At 46.5% G+C, this 27,975-nt stretch overlaps 1 protein-coding gene across 9 annotated transcripts in view; it reads left to right on the forward strand.

The window, feature by feature from the left end:
- The window catches only part of LOC117967074 (histone deacetylase 7-like), a 66,990-nt gene that overhangs the window by 5,228 nt on the left and 33,787 nt on the right, over positions 1-27,975 (forward strand). For 2 of the 9 annotated variants that reach the window (XM_059011764.1, XM_059011771.1), the window contains exons 1-2: positions 19,326-20,063; positions 20,519-20,587. Coding sequence is in view for 3 of the 9 variants with exons in the window: in XM_059011762.1 (XP_058867745.1) it covers positions 943-973; positions 20,519-20,587 (100 nt within the window). In the remaining 6 variants the exon portion in view is untranslated. Of the gene's footprint in view, positions 1-887; positions 974-8,154; positions 8,286-18,956; positions 19,105-19,325; positions 20,064-20,518; positions 20,588-23,826; positions 23,960-27,556; positions 27,616-27,975 lie in introns of those variants that run through there. The other 7 variants (XM_059011765.1, XM_059011767.1, XM_059011762.1 and 4 more) reach the window with 7 other exon arrangements.

Here is a 27,975-nt window from a genome sequence, read left to right on the forward strand (position 1 = left end):
TATACAGCTAACCCTGCTCACTGTGACTGCTGGACTATACAGCTAACCCTGCTCACTGTGACTGGACTATACAGCTAACCCTGCTCACTGTGACTGCTGGACTATACAGCTAACCCTGCTCACTGTGACTGCTGGACTATACAGCTAACCCTGCTCACTGTGACTGGACTATACAGCTAACCCTGCTCACTGTGACTGCTGGACTATACAGCTAACCCTGCTCACTGTGACTGCTGGACTATACAGCTAACCCTGCTCACTGTGACTGCTGGACTATACAGCTAACCCTGCTCACTGTGACTGCTGGACTATACAGCTAACCCTGCTCACTGTGACTGCTGGACTATACAGCTAACCCTGCTCACTGTGACTGGACTATACAGCTAACCCTGCTCACTGTGACTGGACTGTACAGCTAACCCTGGTCACTGTGACTGGACTATACAGCTAACCCTGCTCACTGTGACTGGACTGTACAGCTAACCCTGCTCACTGTGACTGGACTATACAGCTAACCCTGCTCACTGTGACTGGACTATACAGCTAACCCTGCTCACTGTGACTGGACTATACAGCTAACCCTGCTCACTGTGACTGGACTATACAGCTAACCCTGCTCACTGTGACTGGACTATACAGCTAACCCTGCTCACTGTGACTGTACACTTTATCACATGTCTTTTGCAGAGTGTAAAGCATTTGGGATGTGTTCAAATGAAGGGCCCAATATGTACAGATCTTTGTATTGTTTTGCATTGCACTGTATTGTATTGTATTGTATTGCACTGTATTGTATTGTATTGTATTGCACTGTATTGTATTGTATTGTGTTGCTATCCCTGCACTGCGCAGAAAAGAAAGACTGCATTCTGTGTTTTATTTTTCAGGACTCACGGCGTGGAAAGAGACGGAAGAAGGGACAGCCACGTGGACAGGGTCTGTATGGGAGCACCCAGGCGAGGCAGCCCGGCAGGTGAGTTTCTGAGCGGATGCGTTCTCTCTCTCTCTCTCTCTCTTTCTCTCTCCATGCCCTGTTTGATTTGACCTCCTGATTGCGATCGGGACACCCCCTCGCCCCGCTCCCCACTGCTTCTGCTAACAGCTGGCTCCTCACTCAGGACACCTGCGCTCGTGGCCTCGTGTGACACTCTGTGGTCGAGGTGACCTACTTTCATGTAGTAGCTGTGGTCTCGTGAGAGAGTCACAAGGATGACAAGGCTATGGGGGGGGGGGGGGGGGGGCTGACAGGTCCTGTCTCAGAGTCTCTGATCGACGTGTGTAATGAAGTGGGGAAACTCACTGTATTGGTGTTGTGAGCGCCAGTAACTCACCCCGTGTGCCCGGCTGTGTTTGCGTCGTGTGCTGCTGAGCTGAGTATCTGTATCTGCTTGTGCTAACCAGCCTGGCTGCTGCGCACAGTGGTTAAGGTGCTCGTTTGGAGAGAGCGAGGTTGCTGGTTTGGGCCCAGTCCCTGCCCTGTAGACTGAGCTGTAGTCTGGTCCTTCTTCCACAGCGAAGGAGAGATAGTCTGTCGTGTGTGTGTGTGTCAGAGCTGTTTCTACACCGCGGTCAGAGCTGGGTTACTCTGTCCCCAGAGATCTCTCTGATCGGATCTCGTTGGCTTCAAGTATTTCAAGTGAAAGTGATAAGCAGGGCAAGCAGAACACAGCCAGTCACACAAACTCCCAAAAATAGCTTGTGGGTTTTTTTTTTTTTTTTTGCGGTTTGTTTATTTTTATACAAGATAGTTTAGTCTTTAAAATAAATATATAGCTTTCGTTTCCTTTTGAGGGTAAAAAAAATAAAATAAGATCTTGATTGGCCAAACTTTTAAAAGTAAAGTTTCCTGATATTGAGTCTTTTAGAAGGTTCCATTATCTACAGTTTCACCCATTCCAGGTTTTACTACAAGCTTGATTAGCCCCAGTGTCCAGACAAACAAGGTCAAATGTGTTCTAAAGTAAAACCAGGAATGGATCACACTGCTATGCAATGGGTGTTCTTTCCTCCCTAAGGTTGCTGTGAGGCAGTGTGAGTTTGCCTCCCTCTGCAGCTCTGAGTGGAGGCAGCACTGTGCGAGGGTGATTCGAGGCAGGGAGAGTCTGTGTTGTGAGGCTGCCTGCCTCTCTCCGAGTCCCAGAGGAAGGCTGCTTGGCCAGGAGAGACTGGGAGGAAGTGTGTGGGGGGGAGATAGGAATCCTGGAATAGGAAAAAACTACTCGGGCTGTGATTTTCAGCACAGCGCAAACACAATCGCCAGCAGACCTCCGCCGCTCGCGCCAGAAAAAACTTTCTGTTTTAGTGAAATGAAAAAAGTCAACTCTGTTTGTGTTTAAAACAAAGGGCCGGATTTACTGAGCTTTTTACTTCACCAAACATAATGTTGCAAATTTAAAATGAGAAACAACCGGGTGAGTTTTATTGCAATGTGCTAATTGCCGGAAACTTCAGCATTTTCAGTTAGCATTGCAAAAGCACCGCCCAGAGTCTCTTAGCCTCGGTTTGGGTTTTAATACTGTGTATAGTTCTGAATCACCTAGAATTTAAAGAATTGAGACATTTTTAATATTAAAAAATAAAAAAAAACCGATACAAACATAATTTAGACCTTTTATTTAACATCAAAGAAATCTCAAAAGTCTACCGGAAGCCATAATAGTAGTACAGTATTTCGTGTTAGATTTCCGTGGAGTCACTGCCTGCAGTGTTGAGGTGTTGGTGGGAGTATGGGGGGCCGGGGGTGTGAGAAAGCAGCCAGTCTCGCAGCCGTGCGAGTTGGGGAGAGAGAGTCAGTGAACCGCAGGGCGTGATGTGCACACACAGAGCTGCTTCTCACACACAGCTTGCTCTTCCACCTCCTGCAGGTGTACCCTGGCAGCGCCTCTCCTGTATGAGACCTCAAACCACAGTGATCGACAGATAAACACAGCGACACTGTAAACAGGCACAACACTGAACACACACACACACACACACACACACACTTGGGTATTCCCACCTGAAAAGGTATGAAATAACTTTCTGAAGCACGCTGTTGACAGTCCAGTTTGTTTACAATAGCATTTTTTTTGTTGTTGCCCCCAAACGGTGCGTTTCTGAAGCTGTTGTTTGTCTGTTATGAAGACCAGCGCGGTATGAAGCCGGTGGCTTGTGCTCTCTAGCTGAATATACAATGATTTCGCCTCCTGTAATCTGTCCGTCGCAGCACAGCACTTTGCAATACAATGTCGTGCTGGATCATGAAAGCCGGTTGCTGCAGCCTCTCACGAGAGGAGACTTCAAGTTTATATAACAAGGCTGCCTCGGATGCACAGGTGCTGAGCCGTATCTCACCGCGAGCTTGCTGAGCACTCGCAGTGTGGTTTGATCTCCCCTGATCGGCACAGCCCCGTTTCACAGTAAAAACCCTTGTGTCTCTCTGAACTCCGGGGTGCGAATCCTGGGGGGGGTGGGGGGGATGGGACGTTGCTGCACCTGTTAGTACGATCACTATCACACTCTAGACCACCAGCTTAACCCCTCGGCGACTGGAGAACTTTGAGTGCGTTGCCTGCAGTGTCAGGGCTTTCTAGCACACACAAAAGCAGTAGCTGCTGTTTGCTAGTGGTAGTGGAACTCTAAAGCAATAGGCTGGGTTTGATCATTGAAGGTGAGCTGGTGTCTTGATTGAATCTATAAGAAACCGTACGAAGGGAACCAGACAAACGTTTCGCTCCGTGCCGCCTTCTTCAGTGAACTGCTGTCTCAGCTCCGTGCCCGACCAGCTCCCCAGCACGACGCTGGTGGCGTCGCGCACTGGCTCTCAAGCTCCAGGTTACTGGTGACTGCAGGCTGCTATACTGGTCCTGAGAAGGGATCATATGAAGCAGCAGCAGTGAGACGGGCTGAATGACCAAGTAACTGGACACTTCGAATGTCTCTGTCTGGACATCCCTGTAACCAACTCCAGTGGATCCGTCCAGCAATAAATCTCTTCCCAGGTGTGTCAATAAAACTCCTGTTGCGTAGCAGTGCCACCCATTCCAGGTTTTTCTACAAGCTTGATCAGCCACAGCGTGTATAGGTAACGCGCTCGGTTGCGTCCGAGTTTAAACTCCTAGTAAAACCAGGAATGGGTGAAGCTGCTATGCAGCGGGAGTCTTATTTCCATCCCTGCTTCAAATAAAAAACACGGTTCTTGTGTGTCAAGGCGCTCCAGGGATTTGAAGCATGTTAAAGGCAGTGTGTGTCTGTTTGTTTTAAGGGAATGGTGCAGTGTGCAGTTATAGATGATTCAAGAGGTGAAGGGGTTGAGGACGGCTAGGTGCCAGGAATGTTACAAGCGCTCCCCCACTGAGCTCATCTTCAGATAATTAAAAAAGAAAACGGGAAGTGATCAAACCTGTTCCAGCCCTCCTGACTTCCACCGCTTCTGCGGTCTCTTATTTTGTTGTTTCATTATTTATTCTGCTGGGACATCAGCACCATTCCTAATTAAATCCATGCCTCCCTCCCTCCCCCTCCTGCTGTGAATAACTCCAGCCGCCTCCCCCCCCCCCACCACCACCCCCCTTCCCTCTCTGTGAAATGTTTCCTGTATGTTTTGGAGTCATTCTCCCCCTCTGGGAGAATCTCATTCCCTCGTTCATTCATCCAGCTGCTCTGTCTTTTCACAAAGTCGCATTCTTCACAGGACGATACTGGCAACCGCGGAACAATGTAATCCAGCCTGGCACTGGCTTAGTGAGGGTGTGTGTGATAGTGAGAGAGTGTGTGCGAGCGGGGGGGTGTGCAGGGGGGGGGGAATCAACAGCTGCAGAAAATGGATGGGACCCCCCCCCCCCCAATCCTTCTGCCCATTCATCCCAACCCTTGCTCCCTCCCTTTTTACCATCGCTATTTATAGTTACAGACAGACCAAATAGCGACAAGGACATGTGGGGCTTAGAAACCAAGATCTTGTGTTCCTGAACGGCGCTGGCTTGTTTTCATGTGACCGGAGGAGAGAGGGCTAGCAGGGTCTGTCATCAGTCCTGTTTGTCTGGTCGCACGCTCTCCGCATGTAGACAAGTTTAGAGCAATCCCAAACGAGCCTGCCACCTCCTGACCTCCTGAAGCACTTTCCACTCAGGTCAACCCTTAACCTTTAACCTCCTTTTTAAAATCAACAGTATAATTATATTATTGATTTACTTTTTCTGAGATTTCTCCTGAACTGCGTTGGATGCTGTACTAGAAACCTATTTATGAAAGTCACTCCATCTGCATTGGAAGGAAATGAAACATATTGGGGTCGCTCTGCACTTGTGAGCTGGGTGGCTGTGTAAAATCATTTGCATGTATATGAAGATGATGATAATCAGATCGCCTGTCAATCAGGAGTCTGAATGTAGTAAATCCTCACCATGTTACAGCTCTGGTCAAAAGTTTTGCATCACCCTATAGGATGAACTCATTGTGCTTCATAAAGTCGAATGAAACCTACATTTCAGAATCTAACATGAAATACTGTATTGCTGTTATGGCTTCCGGTAGACTTGTTTGCGATATCGTTTTCTTCGATTACATGATGTTGAATAAAAGATCTCGGTTATGTTCATGTAGTTTCTGGATCCTAAAATTCGAGTTCTGCATCACCTGTTGAACGTGTTTAGGAGAGAGGGGGTCTCAGAGCCCAGATTGCCTGTGATAGAGCGTGCAACACCCAAACCCTGGCGGCAGTGTGGAGTAGTGGGTAGGGCTCTGGACTCTTGACCGGAGGGTCGTGGGTTCAATCCCAGGTGGGGGACACTGCTGCTGTACCCTTGAGCAAGGTACTTTACCTAGATTGCTCCAGTAAAAACCCAACTGTATAAATGGGTAATTGTATGTAAAAATAATGTGATATCTTGTAACAATTGTAAGTCGCCCTGGATAAGGGCGTCTGCTAAAAAATAAATAATAATAATAATAATAACAGCAGCTCACTTTGATCGGACAGGTTAATAGAGAACAGCGAGGGGATCAGCGAAAAAAAAAAATAATTCAAGTGTAGAGAAACGTTCAGTGTTATCATACTTCTGTCTTTTTTTTTTAGTTTATTATTAGAAAGTGAGATCAGAAAAAAAAAAATGACAAATGCTTGTCCAAGTCCTGGTCATAGCGGATTGAGCTAAAAACTTTGTCAAGCATCCACAACGTAGCCAGGTAACCCATTCCACACCCTCACCACTCTCTGTGCGAAGAAGGGTCTCCCATCCTCTGAGGGTTCAGTTGTGACGAAACTTGGTACGGACATTCCTTGGCGCATTTTCTCTGAGGAGTCTCAGAATCTGGGTCGCAGGTCGGACCCCTTGCGTTCTGTAAGCCCCCTGGGGTTCCAAGAAGATATAGCCATTGTTTATTCTCTCTTGACTATTGGGAAGCGATGGCGCCTCTTTAAGACTGTCACATGACTCCTGTCTTTCCCTGCATTCCAATTCTGTGCCTGCCAAGAAAGAGAGAGAAAAATATTGGAAGGGATCAGAAATATTTCCCAGTGAATTCCTTCTCTGTGAAAATAGACGATAATAGAATAAAAATGTGTATCCAATTGTGTGTGTGGTTTTTTTTTTAGGTCAGTCCTGAACTCATTTTTAGCAAAAGTCTGTCATCATTTTTTTACTGTTATGTTGATTAGCACTGAGGAGGGGAATGACAAACAAACGGTCTGAATATTAAACGAGAGAATCGCAGTCCTGTCTTGAGTTTGCAGCTCTCTGTTCTTTAAAGGAGGCTCGGGGGTCCAGTGGTTCAAGAAAGGAGCTTGGTCCCAGGAGGTTCAAATCCCAGCCACCGACTCCCTGTGTGTGTCCCTGAGCAAGTCACTGAACCTCCTTGTGCTCCGTCCTTCGGATGAGACGTAAAACAAACAAGCTCCTATTGGAAGTGACTCTGCAGCATGTTGGTCTCTTTGGATAAAAGCCTCTGCTAAATGACCTAATTAATAAAGACTGCAGTGTATTCACCTTGATCTGCAGAACCTTTTAAAAGCGGCATTGCATTTCGGTTATTATTTTTTTCCTATTTTCGTGATTTATATTACCCTTGAAGGAGTTCTTCCCAGTAGTCGTGACTCACTCTGACTGGAAACAAGCAAACCTGGTACGCAGAGTTACAATGTGCAGGACCGCCACACAGAGGAAAAAACACTTCAGAAGAGTCCGAGCAGTTCACATTTGACATTACAAATTGTTATTTATTTTTCAAATTCAAGCTTTTCACTTTAAATTCTTAAAACACACACGCACGCACACACACGCACGCACGCACACACACACACCAGTGATTAGCTGTTCAATGACTTTCTCTGGTAATGCCCGTTCTAGAGGTTGTTATTTCTATCATGTGTCAGTGAAGATACAGAATATGCTTTTTATTTTTGATTTGACTCTGATGTATTTTAGGTTTTGCTGGTGGAAAATCAGTTTAAACCTCACGTGGGAGTCGGGGATCTTGCTCCCAGACCCTGGTTATCAGAAAGCAGCTCTCTGTTTTTTTGCTTGCAAGTTTTCCAGTAATTTTACCTGCAATGATTCGGGATGGAAATAAGACTCCCGTTGCATAGCAGTTGGATCCACTCCTGGTTTCACACTGAGTTTGATAAGACACACCAGAGCTTGTTACCTTTGAGCAAGCTGGTAGTAAAACCTGGAATGGGTGAAAATGCTGTGCAATAGGAGTCTTATTTCCATCGTTGTTGTTGTTGTTGTTATCATCATCCTCATTATCATAATTAAAAATTCCCACTTTGTCATAGATCTCCACCAGCTTAAATTTAAAAAAAATACTTTTTTTGCAACTTGTTTTCTTTTACATAGACTTTAAGGTTGAAGACTCATCGGGTAGCTCTTTTCAAGCTGCATTTCAGTTGTTTACCAGTTTCTGCGTTGGCAGATGAAGCAGGTTCAAGCAGCACAGCACAGCGCCTCCTGCACTTCACACTGGGGTACTGCTGGCTCTGAAAAATTCTCGGTCAGAGATTTTTAATTGTATTTAAAGTCGTTGTGGTGTATATACAGAGCAGGGGCCGTCCTGTGTTTCTTTTCTTTTTTTTTTAAATATTTTTTTTCGCTTCCTGCCATTGTCTTGCACAGACTGCCTCCGGGCACTTTTGAGACGGTCCCTCCCCCTTTCCCTCTGTGCTCTGCTTCTCTGACAGCCAGACGTGCTTCAGTGATATAGACGAGAGCAACTGTGCGCTTTCCTAACTAACGCCTGGGACATGAACAGAAGCTTTTAACAACTTGCCGGGTTGCCCTTAAACTGGATGTTGAAGCTAAGAGCTGGTAAGACCCTCGCGGCTTTTCTGTTTATCTTTCTTTTACTGTTTTTTTTAGTTTGCTCATTTAAAAGCCGGCAGGCAGTCCGTTTGCAAGAGCTCCACAGTTTACTCTTGAGTGAGAAACTTTCTATCTGTAAAACAAAAGTAGGCTAGAAATCCTAATATTAAACCGATGCTAAGTTTTGGTGTCTAAGAGGGCTAGCTAAAAAGCTGGTGCCCCCCCTTCTTCCTTGTTTCTTTTTCATTCTTTCTTTTCTTTTCCATCCTTCCTTCCTTCCTTCCTTCCTTTCCTGACCTACACAAGCCCACCGGGTGGTTGAGATATCTATCAAGTGGGATCATGGGTGGATTTTCAATTATTATTTTTTTTTTACAAAACCTGCATCCCTTAAAACTCGGTTTTCCTGTCTGCTGCTCAATGCTGTTAAGCGTAGCGTCCCGGTGAAGCTGCACAAACACTTGCTTTTGTGGGAACTTTGGGAGCAAATTGAAAACAGACGTACCCACCCAAAATCCTGTGCAGCCGGGAGGGGAAAACACTACTACTTAATAATAATAATAATAATAATAATAATAATAATAATAATAATAATATTTCAGGAGCCCCCGATCGATCTGTTTTAGTGTTTTGTGTTCTTGCAGGTTAACCCTTGCATGGAAAGGGGATCCATGATGTTTAAGGGGACGGTGCAGCGTGGGGTCTGTGCTGCTCAGTTTGTGACTCTCTTTTTTTTTCTTACTTTTTGAATTGTTTTGATCCACCTGAGGAAGGCGGAAGAGAAGCTGCCTGTGTGTGTGTTTGTGCCGCTGCAGGAAGGGTTTTAGATCTCAGGCTAGGACGCTGTGCTGCACTTTTAAAAGTGTATCTGCTGCTTTTGAACACTCAAAGAAGAGTAATGTACACATTTATCATCATGGTGAACTCCAAGTTATATTATATTGCACCTCGCACCCCCCGACCCATAGCCAGACTTCTTGCATCGCTGCGTGTGTAACTGTGTTCAGTTTCCTATCTGTCCTGTTCTTTATAATGCATGCATGTTTTTTTCAGTCTTGAAACTTTTTGTACCCCAGAGAGTTCTCGTGAATGATTCGTATTTTTTTTTTTTTTTAAATAAATAAAAAATGTGGCAGAATTGTATATCAATAAAATACAACCCCTTCCTCTCCATGTATAGTTCATTTATTTAGGTGATCTTGTATTTTGCTCTCGGGGGTCTGTCTCTTAGTATCTGTGGTTGTGCTGGAATGTACTGCAACTAAATATGTGTGTGTGTGTGAGTGAAGTTATCAGTTGTTAAAGGTGTTTGGGTTGCTTTTTCCTGTATTTAATTTTTTTTTTTTAAATGTCAGATCCACTCCTCATCTGATCACTGCCTAGCTGAAGTTATCATTTTTCGACGTGTCTTTTTTTTCGCCCCTTTCTCCCTGGCTTAAGGAAACGTGCAACTGCAGCAGCATGTGGGTGGGAGTGTAACTCTGATCAGCAGGGCAGTACAGGGAGTCTGGTCTCTGTCTGTGGGACTGAGCTCCACGCTGGAGCTCCGCTCAGGAGCCTGGTCTCTGTGGGACTGAGCTCCACGCTGGAGCTCCGCTCAGGAGCCTGGTCTCTGTGTCTGTGGGACTGAGCTCCACGCTGGAGCTCCGCTCAGGAGTCTGGTCTCTGTGTCTGTGGGATTGAGCTCCATGCTGGAGCTCCGCTCAGGAGCCTGGTCTCTGTGGGACTGAGCTCCACGCTGGAGCTCCGCTCAGGAGCCTAGTCTCTGTGGGACTGAGCTCCACGCTGGAGCTCCGCTCAGGAGTCTGGTCTCTGTGTCTGTGGGACTGAGCTCCACGCTGGAGCTCCGCTCAGGTGTCTGTCTCTTTCCTGCTGGGAGATAAGCCTTGAGCTTCCTGGCCTCAGTCTCAGCCTCTCTCTGTCTCTCCCTCCCCCCATCTCGGACGTGATACAGTCCTAGAAGGACTTGGCAGAGTTAGCCCAAGCCAGTACTTTAAGTGCAGCACAGAAACCATGACCAGAGGACACCGACAGAATTAGTGGAGATGGGTAGGAGACACAGAGTGTGGTGAGGGGATGGAATGGGTTACCAAGGGTTACCAAGCCACGTTGTTGATGCTGAATCACTTGGATCGCTAGAAGACCCGACTTGACCAAGTTTTGAGATCGCTGAGCTACTGGGAACCGGACAAGCGCTGATGGGCTGAATGGCCTCCTCTCTTTCTTGTTCTTCTCTCTCTCTCCCTCCCTCTCCCTCTCTCTCTCTCTCTGTCTCTGATCTGTTTTCGATTGGAAGCTCTAGATGGAGCACTTCCTCCCCTGGCAGGAAGCGGTGATTTCCGGTTACCACGACGACTGACCTGACCTGAAAGGAAGCCTGTCTACAGAGAGGCATATTTAGAGCTTGTTTTTATTGTGTGTGTGTGTGTGGTGTGTTTTTTTTTTTTTTTTTTACTTTTACAGATGTAGCTTTTTATGCTCACCGTAGCCCCCCCCCCCCCTCTATAAATACTCATTCTACATGACAGCCTTGACCAGATTTGTCCCCAATAGCGCTGTGCTGGCAGTGTAACGGCCGTGGCAACACAGAGCACCAGTGGCTGGAGGCTGCAGTGCCACTGCAATGTATTCACATCATCCCAGAGATGGGCCCCACTGCACTTCCTAAACAGAGAGAGGGAGAGTGTGCATTCGTTTCCCAGGAAAGTTTTCTCCCTGACCCCAGAACGCTAGATCAGAATTCTCCTCTTTCTTTTTTTTTAGCGGACTTGGTGGAGACGACGCCCTCCAGTGGCAGGACAGGGTCCCTGTTGCCTCGGACCTCATCGTTGCGCCGCAGAGGGTGTAGTTTTATAATCGTTTCTGAGTCGCTGCTTTTCCAAACGCTTGTTCTGCGTGAGGATGAAGTAAAAACTGGCCCGCGCTCCACGTCGCGTGCGTGCGTGTGCGTGTGCGTGTGTGTGTGTCTGTCGTGCACCCCAGTGACGCTCTGCTCATTGTGAACGTGGCAGAAGCGGAGTATTCACAGTTTCCATCACGACCCCGTCTGTCTGTCTCTGCTCTGTCCCGTGGTGGGCAGGCTGGTGGTGCTGCAGCTGCTGCTGTTTTCGATGGAAAATGAATCGATCGGATTCACAACACCTGCCTTTGTTTTTGTGGTGTTAAATACACAGCTTGAACAGAGCTTCACAGAAATACATCGCAATGCATTTTCCTTCTTATGTGGTTTTCTCTCTTTTTTTTTCTGGGGGGGGGGGGGGGGGTCGTTTTCATCACAGCGGCGGTTGGAAGGACGATAATTTGAGCAAAAACTGCAATGCAAGTTGCACTGGAGAGTCTGGTGATAGACGCAGGGTATTGTAATGGGACAGATTGGTCCGTGTCGGGCTTTACTATGGGAGTAACTGCAGCAGACACACACTGTAGTGAGGAGAGCACTGGGTCCTGACTCTCTGTGTTTGAATGGGTCCTGGCTCTCTGTGTTTGAATGGGTCCTGGCTCTGTGTGTGACTGGGTCCTGGCTCTGTGTGTGACTGGGTCCTGGCTCTGTGTGTGTGAATGGGTCCTGGCTCTGTGTTTGAATGGGTCCTGGCTCTGTGTTTGAATGGGTCCTGACTCTCTGTGTTTGAATGGGTCCTGGCTCTCTGTGTTTGAATGGGTCCTGGCTCTCTGTGATTGAATGGGTCCTGGCTCTCTGTGTTTGAATGGGTCCTGGCTCTGTGTTTGAATGGGTCCTGGCTCTCTGTGTTTGAATGGGTCCTGGCTCTCTGTGTTTGAATGGGTCCTGGCTCTGTGTGTGACTGGGTCCTGGCTCTGTGTGTGACTGGGTCCTGGCTCTGTGTGTGACTGGGTCCTGGCTCTGTGTTTGAATGGGTCCTGGCTCTGTGTTTGAATGGGTCCTGACTCTCTGTGTTTGAATGGGTCCTGACTCTCTGTGTTTGAATGGGTCCTGACTCTCTGTGTTTGAATGGGTCCTGGCTCTCTGTGTTTGAATGGGTCCTGGCTCTGTGTGTTTGAATGGGTCCTGGCTCTCTGTGATTGAATGGGTCCTGGCTCTCTGTGTTTGAATGGGTCCTGCCTCTGTGTTTGAATGGGTCCTGGCTCTCTGTGTGTGACTGGGTCCTGGCTCTGTGTTTGAATGGATCCTGGCTCTCTGTGTTTGAATGGGTCCTGGCTCTGTGTTTGAATGGGTCCTGGCTCTGTGTGTGTGAATGGGTCCTGGCTCTGTGTTTGAATGGGTCCTGGCTCTCTGTGTGTGACTGGGTCCTGGCTCTGTGTTTGAATGGATCCTGGCTCTCTGTGTTTGAATGGGTCCTGGCTCTGTGTTTGAATGGGTCCTGGCTCTCTGTGTTTGAATGGGTCCTGGCTCTCTCTGTGTGTTTGAATGGGTCCTGGCTCTCTGTGTTTGAATGGGTCCTGGCTCTGTGTTTGAATGGGTCCTGGCTCTCTGTGTTTGAATGGGTCCTGGCTCTCTGTGTTTGAATGGGTCCTGACTCTCTGTGTTTGAATGGGTCCTGGCTCTCTGTGTGACTGGGTCCTGGCTCCGTGTTTGAATGGATCCTGGCTCTCTGTGTTTGAATGGGTCCTGGCTCTCTCTGTGTGTTTGAATGGGTCCTGGCTCTCTGTGTTTGAATGGGTCCTGGCTCTGTGTTTGAATGGGTCCTGGCTCTGTGTTTGAATGGGTCCTGGCTCTGTGTTTGAATGGGTCCTGGCTCCCTGTGTTTGAATGGGTCCTGGCTCTGTGTGTGTGAATGGGTCCTGGCTCTGTGTGTGTGAATGGGTCCTGGTGCGCTCCCCTGCTGTTTGTCTCGTCCCTGGTGATGGTGAATCAGTTCGGTCTGCAGCGTCGTTGGAAAACGATTGTGATGCCGCGCTGTGTCGCCGAGGAAACCCCGGAATGACGGTGTGTTCTGTCCCCGCCCACGGTCCCATCCTCCTGGCGAGCTGCCTGCCTGCCTGCCTCCCACCCAATCGGGCTTGTTGTTACTGAGAGGTGGGGGCGGACTGGTTTCACTCCTATCTTTAGCTCGGCCCGGCCAGGGTACCTTCCGGAAACCCCCGTCCCCCCCGTTTCTTTTATTTTCCGGTGTTTTTCGCTGAAACAGAAACTGAGAGACGGCAGCCGGGGCTGAAAGGCTGAAATCGATTCTAAAATCTCTTTGAAGAGGAACAGCCCAGGCCAGCCCCTGTTCACATGTTCACTTCCATCCTACACATTTAGCAGCACGGTAGTGCTTTATGAATACAGCCTTGCAGCTCTGCGCAGCGTGGGGCTGCAGCTGTTAGTCCCTCTGCGTCCCTGTCCTCACAGAGGACGCTGTGGACTCTCGTTCCCCTGTCCCAGTCTCTAAAGAGGCAGGGTGGGAGAGTGTGCTCAGAGGAGTTCATGGAAAGGGACCCTCATCTTTCACTCCTTGAAGAAGGGTTATACTAGGGCGGGCCGTTTTTGGAAGTTTAAAAGTCAGCCAAGTGTTAGACGTGTAGAATTTCCACTAAAACTTTAAACTGTTGTCAAAAATGTTGACAGCAGTGAGTGTACAGAGTGGGGCAGGTTATTTTTCACTCTGTGTTCCTTCACAGTCTTTTCCTTGTACAATTTAAATGCTGTACACACTGGGCTGTATTTTCAAAGCGTTTTACTCGTCTTTTTAATTAGATCCGAAACAACGAAGGGGATCCGAAATGTAGTCTCCAGCACTCTCAAGGCGATTGTGTCTTTATATATATATATATATATATGTACGATTGTGGTCAAAAGTTTACATACCCTCTAATTGCTTCAATGTTATTTCCCAATGTATTAAGTGTTATAAGTATTGTTTGTTACACTATACTTACACGGCAATGATACCTCTTGTGAGTGTGTTGAACTCCCATTCGCCTTACCAAGCGCTAGTTAAAAATCTGGTGAATTAAGGCACAGGGTATCAATATTTATGACTCCAGCTCTATGACAGCCAATGGGGTGAATTCAATTAATTCAACTGCATATCTTGCAAATGAGGGGATTTATATATATATATGTATTTGAAACTGTGAAAAATCACATTTGTGTAATTTCTGAAGGAAGTGGTTAGGGAGTTTTTTTTTTTTTTAATTTTTCCTGTTTTGGAAAGTCATTTTCATATTGTTCTTTTAAGAAGTGGAGCGCTGTTCTCTGTACCTCGAGGTGACTCGCTCGACACGCACTCGTATTTTCCAGTCAGTTAACGAGCGCCTGTGTCGTGGCTTCTGCTGACGCCCCCACATGCCCTCACGACAAGATAACAGGAAAAAAATATCTATACGTCTAAAAATCAAAACCTCTTTCGTCAGACTGGAGTGCAGCTGTGGGTTCGTGTCAGAACAGCGTGCCTGTAGACCAGGCTTTTGTTCCAGTGCACCATTTTGTCTTTCAAAGGAAAGAAATAAAAAAAATGAAGCTAATTCTACAGAAAAAAAAACAAAGGCTTGAGCCAAACCATTGCTGTTCTTCATCAGAATGTAGTTTTGGATTACTGCACTAGCAAGTTGCATAGCACTTGGATCCATTCCTGGTTTTACTATGAGTTCAGTAAGACACACCTGAGCTTGTTACCTGCACACTCTGGCCAGTCAAAGTGGGGAATGTTTCATACAGTCAACGGCGACTATTAGGGGATTGCAAACGATCTGATAAGAATCAGTCGATTTCAGTGGGACGTTATCAAGCAAAATCATCCCATAGGAATGGGCCAGTAGGTACCTACTACCCTCCCAACCCCTAAATCTACCCCCTACCCTCTACCCCTAAACCTAATGTCTACCACTAACCTAATCTCCCCCTCAACCTAATCTCTACCCTTAAACCAAACTGTTACTATTAAACTGTTACTATTATTTCAACACTGCTTTTTAGCGCCCTCTAGTGGCTGCTACATCCGACGTCCATTACAGCTCTTGATCCGGACCTACCTGTTGGTAGGCTAGTAGGTACCTATTGACCCATTCCTATGGGATGATTTTCCTTGATAACGTCCCGTTCAATCAGATCGGGTGGGCTTGCTACAGAGGACTTAGTCTCATTCAAAATAAATAAATAATTCAAAAAAAATAAATAAATACATTCTCGTGTTCAGGAATAAATCCGAGCATGCTGTAGTTTTTAAAAGTTTGTTTCCACAGACTGTCTGAATATGTTTTTTTTTATAGCTGATTATGTCCAGAACTGAGCAGGCTGCCAGCAAGCAGGTTATCTGATTTCAAAAAACAATGTCTTAAGATACCCGAACGATAAGGTTAGTCTGTATGATTTAAAGCATAGATGGGTTATTATTTATTATTTTTTTTAATGGAAGTGAATTGGATTTAGCACACTTCTACTGAACTGCTTTGTGAAACCAGACCCTGGGTTCTAATCTGGTTTGGTGGACTCAGCCTTTGCCCCAGTGGATGTTGGTCCACATTGCAAATCTTTTTCATTTTAAATGGGTCCAGTCTTTTATGCTTACCGTATCGCATGTGGCTTTTTAATTATTTTTTTTTGTACTAAAATCAACCTCGTCCCTTGGACTGCGGTTCAGCCAGGGTTCTGGTTTTGTATCCCGTCCCCAGTCTCCGCTCCGACACGCCCATTTTCTTTCTCGAGGATCAGGCATCTGTCGCTTCCCTCTTGGTCCTTCCCGTCGGATTCCAGCGATCGCGGCAGAATTCCAAGATTCCTGAAATTCCGGCTCATTTCCTGAGGGGGAATTCCTGCAGATTGGCAGGGAGGCAGTCCGCATCGTGCCGGATGGAAGCTCTTTCCCCTCCTTTCACTCTCCCCCTGTCTCCCCCTCGCTCGCTCTCCCCCCCATCTCCCACTCGCTCGCTCTCCCCTCCCCCCCCCCCGGTCTCCCACTCGCTCGCTCTCTGTCTCCCTCTCTCTCCTCATTCCTTTTCCCTCTCTGTCTGTTTCTTAGGCAGTTTGTCTCTTACAAAAAGCTGAGTGTGAAATCTCATTGTAAAAGCAAAGCGAGGGTATGGCAAAGCACAGGCACTCCCGGTAAGCCTGGGGCAATAGGAGAAATTGTCCACTGAGTTAGTGTGACTGCGTGTGTGTGTGTGTGTGTGTGTGTGTGGAGCAGCATTATAGGGCAAGTGCAATCCTTGAATACCACGCTGTGTAACTGTGATACAAAGAGCTGCATTGTAAAGGGCATTGCATGCTATCACTGGGACAGAGCTTTGATCAGCTAGAGTGAGCCCAGTCTGTGTTCACCCCTGGGGCTGACGGACCCCACTGCTTCACTCGTCCCTCTCACAGTAATAGGATCCCCGAGGGGTGAGGGGGGCAGGAGCGGCTGCAGGCTTCCCCACACCCCTTCAGCTCTCCATCTTGCTCATCCAGTCAGCTTCCCCTTGCAGGATTCGGTTTTTCTGGCACTGTTCTTTTTAAGGTGAACTCGGATTGGGAAGACCGGGTGAGTCTGTGTCTCTCTGTGGCGCGAGGTAAAGATATTTCTGTATTTGTTCTGTAGTAGCTGTGGTAATGTTATGTCATGCAGACACTTGTTGATTTATATATATATATAACGCGCTGATGACTCAAGCAACTGCTCTGTAGCTTCACATGAGAAGTGAGGAGGTGGAAAGGTCACCAGAAGTTTTTGTATCACTTGGGATACATCAGCCTGCTGTATGAAGAGTTTACCTAATAGACATTGCATAGGTACAGGCAAACACATTGCAAACACTCACTGATATACAGACACACACTGAGACGCTCACAGACACAGAGACACACACACACACACAGTGACAAACTCACACACTTACAGACACACATTGAGACTCGCACACGCTCACAGACACAAAATGAGACGCACACATGCAGAACAGACACACAGGCACTCACTCACACACACACACACACACACACACAGGCCTACGGAAATGTAATTTGACCAACTAAAGGTAAGCGAAAGCGTGTGTGCGTGCCTGCTTCTGAGAAGTCTTCGCTGGTGTTTGCACCTCAGATAGGAAGCCACAGCAGTGAACAGGAGGGTTTCAAGGTACTGAAAGCACAGGAAGTGGCGCAACCTGAGAGCAGAGCGGAGGGGCGAGTCACAGCTCTCTGTCCCGGACCCCTTTGTAACAAAACCACAAAGCAACAAACCAGCACGTCCAGCTCGAAATGCTTTTAATTCAGCTCTTCAATTATTTCTTCTCGTTGCTATGAGGTGTGGATTGAATCTGGGTTAGTTTTAGTAGTGAGAGGTGGAGAGTTGCATAGATTTTCTAGAGTTTAAACTGTTTTTTTTTTAAATGCACTCAAAGGTCAGGAGTATTTATTCTCGTGCATTGGCAGAGTTTTTGTATAGCACACAGGGATGGGACTTCTGTTGCACAGCAGTGTCACCCATTCCAGGTTTGAATACGAGCTTGATCAGCCCCAGTGTGTCTAGCGAACAAGCTCAGGTGTGTCTCATTAAACTCCTAGTAAAACCAGGAATGGATCAAACTGGCTATGCAATGGGAGTCTTGCTTCCATCCCCGGCACAGCACAGTATAGTATTGAATATTTAAGTCATGCAGGATGGTGCCAGGCTGAAGCCAGTGTTTTGTTTTTTTGTCTATCGCCTTTTATGGGATGTTTTTAAAAATCTAGTAATTGAAGGTCATTGTCTCCACGATGTTTGCACGTTGCTACTAATGAAGTATACTGGAGCTGGCTTGACCAGTGCCTCCTGTCTCCTCTGCTGCATGCAGTTCATCTTAACAAACCCTTTGAAACAGCCCATTAGTGACGCAGTAGGTTCCTTCACAAGCTGGTCTCCAGACCGCAGTGCTGTTGAGTTTGTTTGAATGCATCTCCCTGTTTTCTTATTGGTCTGTTTTTTTTATAAGAAATCGGATAAGTGTCGCTGGTATAAGCTTATGAATCGCGCGTCTGAATGTGATGACCCTGTTACCGCAGCGTATTCCACGTGTTGTGTGAATCGTAGGGCACTGGCGATCAGTTTTCACTGCCGCGCTTCCCAGGTTTTGCTCGTGCACGATGCTGTCATGTTTCTGACATCGGTAATGTGTTTACAGTATTGGTTTTGAACGACCTGCTTGGCTATAAATAATTATTAACATTTATTTTTCACGAGAACTGTGTGTGCGTGCGTGCCTGTATCAGATGCAACTGTAAACGAGTTATCTGCTGTGTAAACTCGACACTATTTGCTTTGTTTCCGTGATTTGAAATAAGTCGCTGCTATCGGCAAACAAGATATCGGTTTGATTGCTTGAGAATGCAGGCGCTTCACTGCTTTGAAACATTATACCGAATTGAAGTGCTTGACTCAACGGCATGAGAATCGATTCAGAGCCCTGTCGGCACTAGTTTATGAGGAGGACCTTTTTATTTTCTTTATAGTAATGTGTGAATCTAAAACTGGCAATGTAACTCCTGTCTGTTTTATAGCAATGCGATTGACTTCATGCGTCCGGAGCCGGAGACCTTCTCTGTGGAAGTCCAGAGTCGCACCTGTAAACAAGGCTGATTCACGCATTTGTCTTCCAGAGTTTTACTGTATTTGAAGTTTGAAATTTTACCTAACTGGACTTTTTTATGTAATTTCCCAGTTTGGCTGCAGAAACAGAACAGCAAAACGCGTAGGAAATGCTTATAAAACCTGTCGAGGAGGAGGGAAAGAAAATATGTAAACTCGCGGCTTTGTATTTCACCAGGTGGAGCAGCAAACCCAAATTCTCAAGCGAGGGAAATCCTCTCGAGTGTCTGATTGGCTGCGAAACTCACCAATCCGGTCCCCCGCTGAGGAACAATGCAGGTTTTCTGTTTGAAAGGAGCCGTGTGATGTCATCAGGGCTATTTTTGGTGAGCGCCGCCCAGTTTGCTATTTTTGGTCTCGTAGTGGGGCCGGTTTAGCTCTAACGCACCCAGTTCCTATACACCTCTCTCTCTCTCTCTCTCTCTCTCTCTCTCTCTCTCTCTCTCTCTCTCTCTCTCTCTCTCTCTCTCTCTCTCTCTCTCTCTCTCTCTCTCTCTCTCTCTCTCTCTCTCTCTCTCTCTCTCTCTCTCTCTCTCTCTCTCTCTCTCTCTCTCTCTCTCTCTCTCTCTCTCTCTCTATTATTGAGGTTCTGGGTGGATTGCGTTACTTGGATGTTTGAGAAAGGAGTTAGTTTAGATTAGACAGCAGAGAAGCCGTGGAGAAACTGCGCACAGTTGAACCATACAAGCTAAACAAAACAACCACATAAAGAAGTGTGGCATTAGGAAACACAAAACTAACTTTTGCATATTTAAAATTTTGTGTCGTTCTTAAAGGAATACAAAAGCTGCTTGGCGTAGTTTTTTCTGCAAACGAAGAGCACTATTGACTGTATTTTCCTGCTCGCTTGTAGGCATGAACAATAAAAGCTTCTAACAGGAGAACTCGCGCAGGATAAACATTTTTCTTTCGTGCAACTTTCGCCTCGCTGTGATGCAACAGTCTGTCGCGGACGATAAACAAAAATCGCTTCCTTCCTGCAGCTCCTCTATTTAGATTTGCAGGTTAAATCGCGGTGATCTGTTTACTATAAACCGATAGAAAAAAAGACAATCTGCAACAGCAAAAGTAACCGGGCAGCCTTTTTAGTCGCGTTAAGGGATCTGGGGTTGTTTTATTCCGAGCTCTGTGCAAAGTTAAATGGATTTCGCTTTGAGTTTCAAGTGTGAAAAAGGAGCATTTTTTTAACCTGCCTCTCATACTGGAGTGTAAATACCAATATCCAGAAACGACCGTTTGAGTAGCCGGCTGCATTGCTATAGGGAACATTGCTGTGTCGACACAGGTTTGTAAACAAATAAAAAAAAATATATATTATAATGTTTATTTACGTAACTTAAGCGCACCTGCTGTGAGTCCGATTTTTCTTTAGATTTTGCCTGTTTTGCTTTTTAAAAAGTTGAGCGCTGGCCTGTTTTTTTTTTTTTTTTTTTTTTTTTTTGAAGAGCAGGTTAATGTTTTACTGTCACTGCATTTAATGTAAGCTTAACCCATGAAATGTGATGTTGGTGGTTTGGATTTAAAAAAAAATGCTATAATAAGGCATTTGAAAATGATCTGCAGTGAAGATTGGATATAGCCTCTATATATTGATTTTATTTTTGTATAAACTGTGTGTGTGTGTGTGTGTGTGTGTGTGTGTGAGACCCGACACTGTTCAAGTGCACACCACATAACCCGTGCCAGGCCCGCTCCAGATGTTGAATAGCATTTACGAGTCGGCTTCGATTTTCTTCGCAGATGGAATTACGGCAAGCGGACGGACTCTAGGCGCAGATCCAGACGAGCACGCCTCCACGGCGACGACAGGTAGGATAGAGAACCTCTTCATTTATTAAAAACGTCTCCGGTGTTGTTAGGATCGCCAACACAAGGACTGCCGGTCATAGAACCACAACACGTCATAGAACCACAACGACGGTGCCGCGTCATAGAACCACCGAAGGGGGGATTCTGTCCCTCGTTTAGACCCCTCATGCTATTAATGCATGCATTCGTTAATGTGACGCCAAAAAAGTCCTGGAATATTTAATTACCCACGTTCTTGTCTAAGGGCAGTGCTACCATACCTTGAGAGAGTGCCCCTTACCCAGCACTATCAAAGGCATTTAAAAACGTCCCTACTAAATTGTGTTGAAATATATACAGGGTGATTCAAAAGTAAGTGTTTGAAAAGAGGTCTCCTGGCACTGGAGTTGGCGTGGGAGTGAAGCGATCTCTCTCACACACACACACACACACACACAGAGACAGCCCCCCTCTTGGTTCACAGAGACACAGAGACTGATGCTCTGCCTGTAAGCCGATGCATTTGTATTGATGGCTGGGTCCCGCAGTGACAAAGAGGACCCAGGCCCTGGATCTGAGAGACCCAGATCGGGGATCCGGTTTCGGGCAGAGAGCTGTGTCGCCCTTCATGAACAATAAGGGTCCAGGAACGATGGCTCAGACTTTAGACCAATCTCACGTAATACTAATAGTAGTAATAGTATTTGTAGTAGTAATAATAATAATAATAATAATAATAATAATAATAGTAATAATAATAATAATAGTATTTGTAGTAGTAATATCCGGGGCTGTGGAGGAGAGTGCTGCTCAATCGTGCCGTACCTCCACTCCAGAGAAATGTATTTCGATTTTAAAAAGGTTCAAATGGCAATGATCAGGGGAGTAGTGAAAATGAAGCTGATGAAGGCCTGGGAGGGAATGGAAAGCCTGAGGGCTGCAGCGTTGCTGCTGAGCGGATCCGTGTCTAATTGAGAGGAGAGAGGGACACTGGCTGCATTGTTGCATTTCTCCGGGCGCAGCGTAATCGTATATCGTGATCCCTGTGCCAGTAAAGTGCCACTGGCTTGGGAGGCTTCACTAGCTTCTACGCCAGAACCTCCTTCTGTATCATTAAGTTATTTTTTACTTATGTAGTACTTCACATATTTTTCGGTGAGTGTTTCGTTTCATTGTATTTTTTTTTTTTAAATTTTGGCCTAAAGGTTTGAGAACAATGAGTCTTGTAAGAGGCAGGGCTGACTGGATGAAAGTGGAGTGTGTGAGTGAGTGGTGTCTGGATATCTGTGTGTGTGCGGGGGGGGCGGGGGCGGGGGGGTCTGTGTGTGTGTGCTTGTGCTTCTCCGTGTAAACAGACCACTCGCATATGAAGTGGAATTCTTTACATGAGTTAAAAAGCCACTTGAATCAGAAGAGGAAATGCACCCCCCAGCTTCCAAACACACTGCCGTTCTCTGGAATGAGACTCTGTGAGTCACTCACACTGAAATCAGAGCTGTGTTCCTGGAACTCCGAGGGGAGGGGAACCAGGAAAGGTTTCGGGGGTAACAATAGACATGCTGTTTTGGGGAGCTGGTGGGAAAATCACGTTTTCCTGTTCCTCGCAGTCAGCTGACAGCCGGTGCAGAGCTGTGTGCTCACAGTGAAACCTCGCAGAGAGCAGCACGAGGGAAAGTTAACTACACACTGCTTACTGGAGCTGAGGAGGGAGGAGGGAGAAGCATTTGAGGATTAGTAAGTCATTGGTACTGCACCCAGCCTAGGCTTACAGATCTTTCTTTGGAACAATTTTCTGCAATGCGTTTTTTTTTTTTTTTTAAATCCCTTACTAATTTATAATGCCACTACGTCTTTTGAATTATTGTCAGTTAGAAAGTTGTATAATATACAGCAGGTGTGTTTCACTGCGTAATGAAGATGCGTAGCATTTGCTTGTTTTTTTTATAATCGTAAAACCATTTTTGTCTGGTATTTCGTGTGCTTTACTACCCTTTCGTATGCTTGTCTAAAGAGTTTGCCTCCTCTGTGTCAGTGTCCGCTACAGGGTCATATTCTACACTAACTCATCTACAATATAGCAGTGTTCGCTGTTGATTGGATATGTTTGTAAAGACATACAAAAGCGAAGTTCATTGAGTTGAACCCTCAAGTGTAACTTCAGCCTGGAACAAACTGCACTGTGTGTGCTCTGCGTTGCTACGAAGCCTTCCTTAGCTCTGCAGGTCCTGTCATGCTGTGTTTGCTATTTAGCTGGCAGAATCAAGATCTCAATACTGGCTTCACTCTCAAAGCTAAACGTTACTGGCAGAGCCGTGTCGTGTGCATTGCACGTTGCAGAAATCAGCGTGCTGCAAAAGCAGTTGCGTGATGAACCGGAATATTGCCTCCCCCCTTGAAGGTGTTGTTGTTCGCTCCTGCCTTGGTCCCTTCAGGTGTCTTAGATTGTTTTTAGATTGAATCCACCTTATCAGGTGCATGGGGTGTGGCTTTGCTTTCTAGCTAGGCAGGTGAGTGCAGAGTGACCCTCAGACACACAGTGACGGTGCTCTTTGTTTTTCGAGCGCTGGCAGAGCCGATCCCGTGACTCGCACGTTCTCATGAGAAACGTAGAGCAGCTTGGCAGCAGTGCAGGGGAGTGGCGTTTCTCAGCCTCAGCAGATTGCGGTGGCGGGGAGAACGCTCTGGGAGTGTGGGAGTGTACAGCAAAGTTTAAAAATAGCACCGAAGTTACCCAGGTAGTTTTGCAGCTACAGGTTGCTACAGTACACACTTCCTTCCTTTCAGTCAGGGCTCAACGCGGCAGACAGACAGGTATTTTTTTTTTCTTCCCAGTGTGATCCGTCTCCTTCTACCTCTGGTCAGGGCAGTTTTGAATCCACAAACGAGAGAATTCTCTGAAGTGCAGAAGCAGCTGTGGGTGTGGTGCAAATGAGACTTCCATTGCAGGGCAGTCCTGAGCCATTCCAGGCTTCACCGCGAGCTCGCTGTACAAACGGATGATGGGAGCCTCTCGCCAGGTCGGCATTTGCAAAACGTGATGCGACCCGTCTGGATTTGATTGATTGATTGATTGACAGCTCGCACTGAGGATGACATTCTGTGCCGTATCTCGCAGGAGCGTTTTGATAATGTGTGTTGCACGCAGTACAGTACAGCAGTGATCCTTGCTGACAGAGTACACAGTATTCGTCTGTAAGGCAGGGGCCTCTCTCTCAAGCACATCCTGTTTTGTTTTGGGTGTTTCTGCTTGATGCTCTCTGGAGTTTCCCAGCACAGAAGCTCGTAATTTGCCTCCCCTTATAAAAGTTCAACAGTGTATTTTTTTTTGCAGTTGCTGTACCAGAATTTTATCCTGGTTTGCCAAGTCTATTAATATGCTTTATCATACCACAGGTAAGCATTGTTTTTCTTACCATTTCCATCCCTGCAATCCTGGTTTTACTAGGAGTTTAATCAGACCCACCTGAGCTTGTTCCCTATACACACTGGGGGCTGATCAAGCTGGTAGTAAAACCTGGAATGGGTGACACTGCTGTGCAATAGGAGTCAAGTTTCCATCCCTGCATTGTCAGTGTGAGGGATTTCTCTGTGTCGTTCAGTGCCAGCCCATGCATGTATAACTAAAATGCAATTTGCATGACCTATAAATAGAAACAGACAAATGAAATGCAGTGCGTGTGGTCAGCTCGCTCTCAGTGCAACCTGCCACCGAGGGAAACAAGTCTCTGAGTAATTTCCAGCTTCCACGACAAACAGAAAGGCACGATGTAACCCCTTCATATCTCCAGAAAGTCGCATACTGACATTCTGCCTTTTCTAACGGTGAGCGTGAGTCATCGCTTCGGATTAACGCCGCGAGGTTGAGAGGGGGTGTACGGTAATGTTACCCACAAAGAGAACTGCTACGTCTGTACTCAGAACGGGAGTCACAGTTTGAGGTTTGACAAATGAACTGTTGAACTTTTTTGTTTTCACGAAACAACAAAATCAGAAATGGTGTTTTAGGCAAACGACTGTTATCGAGGCGCGTAGATGTTGGATTTAGTTTTAAAAGTTCCCACGCATAAACTGATTTCTTTCTTTATTTATTTTTTAATAAAAAAAAATATACATTTTATTCTTGTGCCATTTAACACGTGGCAGTTAAAACAAAAAAAAAATAGTTTCTGTAAAACTGCACCATTTGACCCCCCCCTAAGTGGAGGGTGACCCGTCTGGAGCGCAGGTCACAGGGGTCACTCCGTCCTGCCGAGCTCGGAGCTGAACGGGACATCTGGACACCTGTCCTGTCAAACAGACACAGAGGGTTTAAAAGTGTTCCAGGACAGCTTGCTTGCAGTTTGCAGGGCTGGTATTTCGCTGTGGGCCAGTTTCACTGCATTTGCACTATGAATTTGTTCTCCCAAGATGCTTAAAAACTTCAAATGAATAATTCAGGGACCCTCCCCCCTGCCTCTGGAACAAAACCCAGCGCAGCGCTCCGTGTTATCGAACGGATTAGAGGCTACTAGGATCGTTCACAACTTTAAGTTTGGGGGTGGGGAGGGAGGTACACTTTACTGGCCAGTCCAGGCTCGCAGTGCAGAGGGGAGGAAATGCCTTTCTGACCTGCTGGTAAAGATTTCTTCAAAAGCACAAGAGGGGAGGATGAGAGAGAAACGTAGCTGTGCTGCAGGCAGTGTGTCACTTTACAACGCGCTTCTTCAAACGCAGCGTTTTCCGTTTTATTTAATTCTTTTGGTCTCCTGTGTGTATTTGCAAGCCAGTTGTGGTTTAGTTGCCTCCCTCTCCCTCTCCCTCTCCCTCTCTTCTGTTCTGTGGTTCCCTCGTTGCTGGAGTTTGTTTTATGTGAGTTGTCGGTGTGGCAGAGCGTTACAGGGACTGCCTCATTCCTGGCAGGGATTTATACACTCTCCCTGTCATTCCAGAGCTGTGAGCACACAGCCAAGCGTCTGGATTTCAGACTGTCCTATCTTACTTTTTATTTGTTTGTATTAGTCCTATTAATAGAGATCGCCTCGGGAGCTGGAAGGAGCAGAGAGAGATGGGGTTTGAAAACTGTACTACTTAACTCCTGCTTGTCTGATTTCTTTAATCTGCGATTTTAGTAAACTGATTAGATTGATAGATACAGCCCTGTGCGTGTGTGTGATGGCTCTGTTCCACGCTCCCTTGTAGCACCCTGCTTTGCACACACAGCCTCCCAGCCCACTGTTTAGAGGGGTAAAAGGAGAACAAATGTGAAGCTGTTTAGTGATCAAGTGGCATAAAATATTATTATTATTATTATTATTATTATTATTATTTAGCAGACGCCTTTATCCAAGGCGACTTACAGAGACTCGGGTGTGTGAACTGTGCATCAGCTGCAGAGTCACTTACAATTACGTCTCACCCGAAAGACGGAGCACAAGGAGGTTAAGTGACTTGCTCAGGGTCACACAATGAGTCAGTGGCTGAGCCGGGATTTGAACCGGGGACCTTCTGGTTACAAGCCCTTTTCTTTAACCACTGGACCACACAGCCTCAAAATAGGCAACGAATGCGCCACCCCGTCCGTATTCATCCGTTTCAATGCTGGTGTAGAGGATAGATTTTAAGCCGTGCAGTAACACTAGCTTCAGGTCATGCAATACCGAGACCAATGCCTCGGATTGCTCTGCCACACACACACACACACGATTCCTCCAGTCCCGCGCTCTCTGGCTGCAGTGAATTCCTTCCTGCCCCTCAGGAATCCCTCCTCTCTCCTGTGGATCCCAGGCTGCTCTTGATTTATGGCTGCCCTTCAAAGCCTCCAGTTCAGTCTTCCACTTTTTTTCCATCAACTTAAATATTTTAACAGGACAGGCCCTTTTGTGAGGAGAGGAGGCCAGAGAGGGACCACATGGCAGGAGCAGGTCACATAGTCTGCATGCAAGCAACTCCACACAGTCTTTCTCATGCACACACACACAAACTGCTTGTGTCTACAAACACAGCTAGCAGAACAGCAGTACTTGAGCACAGCTGTGTAATTGTTCCCTTGTGCAATTCATTTTCAGTAATTGTAGTCACCCAGCTCTGATAATCCTGTTGGACCGGCTCTGTGGGCTTCGCTGGCTCCCGCAGAGCACACACACCTCTCTGCTCTGGTAAACTTGGCTGCGTTTATTTTTGGCAGACCTGGTTTCACCGGGCTGCTGCTCCCTCCACCAGCGCCTGCAAACTGGTGACAGCGACGAATGAAAAAGGCTCTGGGGATAGAAAACAGAGCCCACGCTTAACACAAGCTGTACCCCACAGCCACTACGACAACTGAAAAAAAAAAAGAGAAAGAAAATCGAGGAATGTTTAACTTCCCCCCTCCAGGAATAAGCTGTCGGGTCTGATGATGACTGTATACCTGTGTGTGTGCGCACGCTGTGCAATTAACTCAGACACGTCCCAGGAGGAGCGTTACCTAAAGGAAATTAAACTGGGTGGGTTATCAAGTGGTGTTTTTTTTCCAGCAAAGCCCTCAATTGCTCTTAAGAGATTCTCAGATAGTTTCTTACTGCTCTGTAGAGTTTGCTGGGTGCTTGTTACTGGATCCTCAAATTGTCTTCATCCTAAATGGTTGCTTCTTACCTCGTATTGTATTCTAGCACTTACTGTAAACTGCACTATTTAATTTTTTTTGGCATTATAACACCTGTAAGTCACTTTGGATAAAGGCCAAATAAACACAATGATAATTGTGCATTGCTGGGTTTAAGGTGCAGTGCAATTTTCTACACTAGGTTTTATAAGTAACCCTAGATTTTCTAAAGACTTTTTAAAAGAACAATTTAATTGTGACTGGTTACGCAGTATTCTTTTCAATGCAAGTAGTCATTTGTTCAATTAAATTAATTTAGAGATCCTTTGGCTCAAACACCTGAACACCCTGCAGCTCACCTGGACCAGAGCCGACCACTCCTGATTTAATTGAACAAACCATCAATTGATCAACAAACTTCCATTCTTCAGAAATGGATGATTTGAGGGCTCCCTGTCAAACCTGCTGGATTGCGGCTCACCAGGAGCAGGTAAGCCACCCTGGCTCTAGGTGTTCACCTCTGGGGGGGGTTTGGGATTGAACGGGGGTCACGAGTGAAGCCGCTGTGGAGGCGTGTGTGATTGTGCACCTCCCTGTCTCCCTGGTGCAGATTTTGAAAGCCTGTCTGGAGCTGCCAGTTTAGCTCCGGGGGGTGAGCAGTTCTGAGAAGGGTAGATCTGTTTTTTTTTTTTTTAAAACTCGCTTTAGTCAGAGGGGGAGGCCTTGTCTGCGAAAAGCCACAGCAGAGCAGATAAGCATGGAGCCGCGCCGTCGCCAAGGCAACGGCGTTAGACAAGGGAAGTTGGGGTATAAAAACAGACACTTCCTGTAAGCGTGGTTGGCCATCGTA

The sequence above is a fragment of the Acipenser ruthenus genome, chromosome 42 (genome assembly GCF_902713425.1).
Source record: "Acipenser ruthenus chromosome 42, fAciRut3.2 maternal haplotype, whole genome shotgun sequence".
NCBI classification, from domain to species: domain Eukaryota; kingdom Metazoa; phylum Chordata; class Actinopteri; order Acipenseriformes; family Acipenseridae; genus Acipenser; species Acipenser ruthenus.